The sequence below is a fragment of the Triticum aestivum genome, chromosome 6A (genome assembly GCF_018294505.1).
Source record: "Triticum aestivum cultivar Chinese Spring chromosome 6A, IWGSC CS RefSeq v2.1, whole genome shotgun sequence".
NCBI lineage: Eukaryota > Viridiplantae > Streptophyta > Magnoliopsida > Poales > Poaceae > Triticum > Triticum aestivum.
This window is the reverse complement of record NC_057809.1, coordinates 495638208-495646219: the sequence shown is the minus strand read 5'-3', so window position 1 is coordinate 495646219 and position 8012 is coordinate 495638208. Positions and strand designations below refer to the sequence as shown.

The window sequence follows — 8012 nt, the reverse complement described above, 5'->3', positions numbered from 1 at the left end:
TGAGCTTGTGGCCACCTCGTGGCTCTTCTGGCCTCCTCCCAAAGCTTCCAAGGTGTCTTGTGGTCCAAGAGAAAATCGTCCAAAAGTTTCATTCCATTTGGACTCCGATCGGTATTGATTTTCTGGAAAGGCAAAAACAAGGGAAAAAATAGCAATTGGCACTGGGCACTAGGTTAATAAGTTAGTCTCAGAAAATGATATAAAATAGCATAATAATGCATATAAAACATCCAAGATGGATAATATAATAGCGTGGAACAATAAAAAAAATTATAGATTCATTGGAGATGTATCAACGTACCACTATGAGATTTGATTCTTGCAAATAACCGCCGAGGGGGTTGACAACCCCCTTGTTTGCGTTGGGTGCAAGTATTTATTTTTGTGTGTGCAGGTGCTACTAACGAGGTTCTGTGTGGTTCTGCTACTTGATTATAACATTGCTTCTTAACTGAGGAAAATACTTATTTCTACTGTACTACTTCTTCCTCTCCTCTTCGAGGAAATCCCAACATACTCACAGGTAGTAGGAAGAATTTCTGGCGCCGTTGCCAGGGAGACATCACCAAAACCTATCAAGTACCTTTGCACAAAATATCATCTACTTGCTCTTATTTTTATTTGCCTTTGCTTCTCATTTCATCTCCCCTGCTTCTATTTTTTTTACGAAAACACAAAAATATTTCTGTTTGCTTGTTTGCTTGCTCAAAGTTGCTATCATGTATGAGTTTGTTATTGAAAAAGGTGAGGATGGTAAGGCCCATAGAATAGAAATTCCCGAAAATTTGGATAGAAATTTTTCTGTGACGGGAAGTGGGAACATCATAGGGGAAAACATTGTTTAGGAACTCTTTACTTGTATGGGAACATTGGTTTGCATTGATATTTCTATTCTTAAAAGAACCAATGGTTACTCCGAAGCTATTTTAGCACTTGTTCTTAAACTTGAATGAAGATTTATGTGTACTCATTCCACTTTGCAAATATTGTTCTACGAGTTACCTGTTATAAACAACCCTAAGGCTAAAAAGGTAGCTACTCTTATCCTTATGAATGAATTTGATTATATGGTGCGAGAGGCTAGAGAACAACTGATATCGGCACCGGGGTCACACTTTGGTTGCACATAACTGTCAACAACACCATGAGGGGCTCATGGTTCTCAAGCGCCGAGGCTGAATTAAAGACGTCCCACCAATACAACACAGACATAGCCTCCCATTGTTCCTCATAATTGTCCATTGCACTCTTCAGAAAGTAAGACGGACACCAAATGTTGAAGTGTAGGCCAAAAAAAAGGTCTACAATAGTGATATACATTGTTGTTCTTCATATGTACAACATAGATGAGCAACTATAACTCCATTAACTAAACTCTCAGTAACACTTTCATCCATGCGCTCACATTCGACATAGTCCGCCTGGAAGCATGAAGATAAACTCAGAAAATCCCTGAAAATCATAGTGTGGACACCGGGTTCTTCTAAACATGAATAATTAACAAGAAACAAGTCCATGTTCTTCATATTCTGAAGAACGAGAAGCCACTGAAAACCGCCTGGCCCGGTTCTCTATTATTTTCCATTTGAAAGACTGTTTGTCTTACCTCCTACTATCTGAATGTACCAGGAAAAAAATGTACTATATACTAGATCATCTCCAACAAAACCATACTCAATAACATCAGGAAGGAGCACGCATCAGTGTGTAATAACTAATATAAAGAGTAAAGAGAGAGGGGGAAACCCATACTTATCTTTTCTTGCTCCTGTTATCATCAAGGTTATTTCAAGCCTATATCTAGCTAGAGATGTCCTCAAATGTGGTGTTTGCATTTGCACATGCATCGATGGTGCAAGCCTGGTATGTTTTAAGGTAACTAATTGACGTCAAAACTCATAAACCCATGTCCCCTTGCTCAAGTGCGCTCCCTGCAGAAGTAGTAACAGCAGCACTAGCGGGCGCCCAGTCCATCATGAATAATGAATCCACGTCGTCCTTGGCTGCTGCCTTCTCCTTGCCAGGTCTGGCCTCCATGTACTCCGTGGAGAAGATGAGGCTGACAGGGTCGGAGTCCAGCTCAGTGAGGTCGGCGAAGAAGTCGTCCTGCTGGTGATAGCCGCCGGCCTCCTCGGGCATCATCGGCCTGTAGCTCTGGCTGAACATCTGCTGCAGGAGATGGTCACTGTAATAACCCACCGTTGCTGTAGTATCACCGCCTATCCTTCTCTCCATTTCGGCCTCCTCTTTCACAGCCATCGGAGGTGTGTTGTTGCCGGTGCTTGTGGTCGCCGTGGTGGTCGTGCTCGTCGCGGCCGGGGTGGCGGCGGATTGGTCCTTTGATTCTGCCTTGACGACTGGCTTGTGCTGGTTGCGCGAGGAGTTCTTGCTGTTCTTGGACGAAGCTGCATCTGTGTTGCTGCTGTTCTTCGCGTAGTGGGACCGAGTGGAGCCGGCGAGCACGTTGCGCTGCGTCGGCCACGGGTGGTTGTGCTCCGAGGTGTAGGTGATGACCAGCATGTTGGGGTCCGTCCGGCTGCGCTCCACTTGCTTCCGTGCAGGGCACCCCTTGGAGCTACTGCATCTGTAGTACCCTCTGGACATGCAATGCATGGTAAAAAGTTTCGTCAGAAATCTATTGTGGATTCTAGAGCATATGATATGTACTACCACACCCTAGTTACATCACTGGGAATTGTTTGATGACCAGGGGCACACACTGGTGTCCCCGTTTGCTGCAGTACATCATAAAGTGTTTCAAACTTTCCACGAAACATCATGGATGCAACTAACACACATATATAGTACTAAGTTAAGTAAAACCATAAAAACATTAAAGAATTGAAAAAACATTTCCTCCATCACACAACCAACTAAAACAAGGCATATGCAAGTACAAGTGGAGTTAATTAGCTCTCTTTTTATTCCCTGTGAAAAAATAGCTCTGTTTTTATGACATTGACATAGGACTAAAAATGAATTGGCAGATGAGAGGTATTTTAATAAGAAGAAAAATGAAAAGGCTAAAGAGCGGAACTATTTTTATTTGAGACTGGTGGGTATGTGTAAATTTTGACATTGTAGTATGCATTTCTTAGGCAATGGGATGTCAATTCCTTGATAAACAATACCTCATACTTATGTCATTTAAATATTAATTTATTTAGCCACCGTATAATTAGAATGCTTTAAATTATGTCATGATAAAAAAATAAAAAATGAAGTTGCAAAAGGATGTTAAGATTTTCGGAAGTATACACATGGTGTCAGAGTGTCCCCAACCTGCCGAACTTAATCATTTCATATTTGTTAATTTTAAACAGATTAGTTTCAACCAATACTAGGAAAGTTGATTAGTTTCAGTTGTCGATGAACCACGTCTTACAAAAGAAGCCGTGTAAGCATATGCATGCCAGATGTAGCCACCTACTGAAACATTATTAATCCAATAATGGTTGGTTATCTTATGTATATTTTGGATGAATGGAATATTGAGTTAGCTAGTTTGCCAAAGTAGTAAGTAAGGTCATATATAATCTCCAATCTTCTTATAACTGTGCACGGGTCAAACTTTTTTCTTGACATGCATTAACTTTAAATAGGACAAGCTAATTTCATACTAAACTTGAAGCAGCAAAAATGTTGATGAATGTATGAAGGAGATCACCACATGGTCGGTTTATTTGTTCAACCCAACACATAATCCTTGTGGTGAGAAAGCAATATGAAAGTGTGAGCCTACTTGAATGCACTATAAACATTGTTTGAACTGTACAATTAAACTGGAGATGTCAAGCTGAAAGGACAAAGTAATAAATACAACTCCAACAGAAAAAGAAAACATAACAGTTCAATGAGGTACTAGCTTCCCCACTTGCCAGTTGGAATAGATGCAAGCTAGCTTATCATATTCTTCTGCAACTAACCAGATACTAGAAATATTACAAAAGAGAGGAATGCATATGTTCGAGTGTTTTCTCTCCTCGTTGAGGAGGAGAATCTATGTGAGTTTGAGCATGCATGCTCTTACTATGATTACATGATCCCCATAATTATTACAGGCACACATACCCTGGCCTGATATGTACTCTACATGGAGCAGAAGAGAACTAGAGAGAGAGAGAGAGAGAGAGAGAGAGACTGAGTGAAAGAGATGCAACTATATACCAGTACCAGCAGAGAGAGATTAATAGGGTGCTCCATGTCGTACCTTGGGTATGGGGAACCTTTGATAGGCTTCTGGCCATACTTCCTCCAAGCCCAGAGATCAGAAGGAACAACCTCCCCAGTGGTCTTCCCAGCCACTGCTGCTGCAGGTGCTGGGATGCACACCACCTTCCTTGCCTGGTTCTTCCTGCATCAAACACGAGACCACCACCTTAATTTAGACATCCATCCAGCATCCACACACAGAGTTTTGAGCAACCAGTAGTACATGTGCTTAAACATCTGAAGCTAAAGGAAACTGAAAACTAGGGTTTGTTGTAACAGTCTTGCTAAGTCTCAATCCGTTGTAATAACTACGAGCTCTGGGGGATATAGTCTAGGTATCTTGTATTCTGGTGTACATGTAAAGATTGAGTTTCAAGTATAATTTTTTTTTTCTTGCTACTCCTACAAAATATTGCTGTTTTTGTCATGTCCCAAAGCTGGCGATGCATTTAAGTTTCTTCTTTCATCTCGATCCTTACATTGTTGGGAGTTGCAGAATGAGGAAAAACTAAGCACGGTAGGAGGAAATGGAGCTGCAAACTTTCCCTAAATTACGAAACCCTGAACAGTGCCCCGACGACAAGGAACTCCGTGCTTAATTACACTTGTCGGGAGGAATCGAAGAAATTAAGGCGCACTTGTGTAGATCTGACTGAACAGACAGCTAGCTAACGATGGCCGGTGCCGAACCTGCGCTTGATCCCCCCGCCACGCGGTGAGGACGACATCTGCAGCCCTGCGACGGCGTCGAACGCGCACGGGCCAGCCGCCAGCCCGTGCCCGGCCATCGGCACGCCGAGCTTCGCCGCGCCACCGCCCATCAGCGCGTACGGCGACAGCCCGCGCATCGGCATCTCCCCTGGAAACATATGGTGATTCCTCATGTCCAGGAACCCGCCACCAGCACCGGCAGTTGTTCCACCGCCGCCGCAGCCGGTCGTGTCGACGAAGCCGACCTGCTTGGCCATGCCGACACCCATCGCGTCCTGGACGGCGTCGAAGAAGTCGGCGGCGGCGCTGCCGGAGGAGGAGGGGTAGTCGGTGCTGAAGGCATCCGGGAGGCCGGAGAACGGGTCACCGAGAGCGTCTGCGCTGCTCGGCCCAGCACCGTCCGAGGACGACGTCTGGGGCAGCGGGAAGAGGATCGGGTCAGCCGGCAGCTGCAGCCACTCGGTGGCCGTCGACGGGGGATCCGCAGAGCCAGCCGGCATGGCCCCGCCGGCTCGGACGATGTCGGTGAGGTCTCCGGCCTGCTGGTGGCCCTCAGCCCTCTTCAAGAAGTAGTCGCACATGACTACCCCTTTCTCTCTCTCCCTCTCTGGTGTGTATGTATGTATATATCAAGTATACCAAGTAGGCAGCAAGACAGCCTAGAGCTAGCTCGTGCTTTATGCTTGGCAAATTCACACGAACTCAAGACTCAAGAGCTAGCTAGCTTTGTGGAGAGAGGTCGACGGAGATGATACGCGAGAGAGGGAGGGAAAGGCTGTGCAACTGCAGGCTGCCTGTCTTTTGTGGAGAGAGATGTGGGAGATGGCGTGTCATGTGTGGTTTGGTGCTCCCTAGAGGACAAAATTGTCTGTGCGATAGAGAGAGGGAGAGGGACTGAGCGGAGGGGGGCGCGAGGAGAGAGGAAGCCGGCAGTCACTGGGAGTGGACACTGTTCTTTTCCTCCTCTGGAGAGAGGAGAAGAGACATGCATGGACGATGGTGGGAGGTCAGGTCGCTGACTTTCTCTTTCATCTCAGGCGCAAAGTGTTCTCCGCACGCAAACGCGGCACGGGCCCAGGGGTGCCGGCGTAATTTTAAGTACAAGCGGCGGGCCGGCCGGGCTGGACGGTAAAAATCAGGTCAGGGTTTGAGGACGATTTGCCGTACTATACTTTTTTTTTTCAGAACACGATACAGACGCAGGATTTCATCGCCCCGAGTCTTTTTCCTCTTCTAGCGCTGTCCTTCGGCAGCTTCCCTCCGCCGGCGACCTCGGTCGTAAGTGATGAACGTCGGATCCACGCGTATGGATCGTTTTTAGATCCTTGTAGTTTAGGTTTTAGGTTGTTCATCGTCTTGGCTTTAACAGTGACGATGACGTTGCTGAATAAAGATTCTTCAAATTCTTTCCTGACGAGGCCATCAGTCCTATTGTTGAGGATGGATTTAAAAACCAGTCTGCTCAAGTAAGGATGGCGTGGCGGCGACGGAATCCTCGTGGTAGACATGTGTCTTCGGACTCTGTCGTTGCGACGACGTTTGCCCCAACGTCGGCGCGAAGCTTGGGAGGTAGTCCAGAAGCAGATGCAGATTGTGATCTGGATCGTCGACCAAGGTTGTTAGAATCGTGATTTTGTTATACAATTTTACGACTTTACGATCCAAACTAACATATATGATTTTACGATTTTAGTTCTTAGAATCTACGTTTCTACTATCCTGATAGTGAAAATTCTACGATTTGCGATCCTGCCATCGAAACTCCGATCCAATTCAAAATCGCGATTCTGACAACCTTGTCGACGACATCTGGAAGATGATGGATCCTGTGTTTGGTTCGTGGTTCATGGATGACAGGTATGGTTTCCTCCTCCGACGTCTTAGCCGTGCGGGGGTGCCAGATCTGGAGTTTGACGGTGTGTCCAGGGTGTTGCCCTGGTCTGATTCGTTGAACAGTAATGTTTTCACTTTTGGTGAGCCACCTTGGAGGTTCGCAAATCTGCATATCAGCGATAGAGCCGCGTCGAGCTCGTGTGAGAAGGTGATCCGTTATTTTTTTCCTTCGGTGGCTGCTGTGGTGACGCCTGAGGCAGGTGACGGGCCTTGGTGCAAGTTCAAAGGATTCTATTATCTTGGACTAGCTACTATGCATGCTCAGTTTAAAAAGTCTTAATCCTTCTTCAGTATGCCTCGGGCCTCTTTTTATATGTCAAAGGGGTCACCGCAGTGGCACACAGGAGGTGGAAAGTATATACGGTGTACAAGTTTATCGCCTGACACCGTAGGACAAATGCATTTAATGTGCTGCCTATGTGCCCTCTTGCTTTATCGGGGGTCGCAACAGAGCTCGCCTCGCCCGTCGCCGCCTCGCCTTGCTTTGACGCGCATCCAAGCTGACGAGGCATGCAGTGCCATGCTGGCTGGCTGGTTGTTGTGTTGGTGCGGTGACAGGATCTTCACGAAGATCTGCACGCCACCACGCAGGTGCTTGACTAGCTGGCCTAGAACCTGCATGCTGCCACGCAGGCGCTTGCCTAGTTGGCGGGCCGGTTGCCGCGTCGGAACGGCCGCGGGGTAGTGAAACGTTGGTGGGTGTGGGCCTAGCCGTGGCCTCGCAGATGCCCTCGGCAAGGGTCTTGCCGGGGTCTCTTCAGCCGTCCCTGGCAAGGATCTTTGTCGGGGGTCTTCTTCTTCTGGTTCTTATCTAGACTCGCAGGCCTTTGGTCTTCACAAAGATCTGCATGCCACCATGCGGGCGCCCCTGAGTCTTGGTCTCGACGTTGTTGATGGTGTCAGAGCTCTCAGGCTCAAGGGTGGCGGCCTCGCTGGTGTGGGGCAAGTCGCCCAGGCAAGGCTCTTGCCGGGGCTACGTAGGCCGCCCCGGCAAGGGCCTTGCCGGGGAAAGTCCATCTTGCCCCTTTGCTCGTCGCGCCTCTGGCTTGAGTACTGCCTTGGCAGTCTCGTACCTTTGCTTCTTTTGCCTCACCAGTGGCTACGACTGCCCGTGTACAAGTAAAGGGGTACAGAAAGGCCCCTACTTTTGTACACCGACAGGAGCCTCCGGGCCTAGCCAACACATAAGCGCGAGG

The 8012-nt window shown here is 47.3% G+C and overlaps 1 protein-coding gene across 1 annotated transcript; it reads right to left on the bottom strand.

Annotated features, from left to right (window-relative positions):
• Positions 1 to 1481: 1481 nt before the first annotated feature.
• LOC123128080 (WRKY transcription factor WRKY24) lies at positions 1482 to 5826 on the bottom strand. Its single transcript, XM_044547993.1, has 3 exons — positions 4903 to 5826; positions 4211 to 4354; positions 1482 to 2596 (listed from the first exon to the last, which is right to left on the bottom strand). Exons 1-3 carry the CDS (start codon positions 5502 to 5504, stop codon positions 1897 to 1899), a joined length of 1446 nt encoding a protein of 481 aa, XP_044403928.1. The 5' UTR covers positions 5505 to 5826; the 3' UTR covers positions 1482 to 1896.
• Positions 5827 to 8012: the final 2186 nt, after the last annotated feature.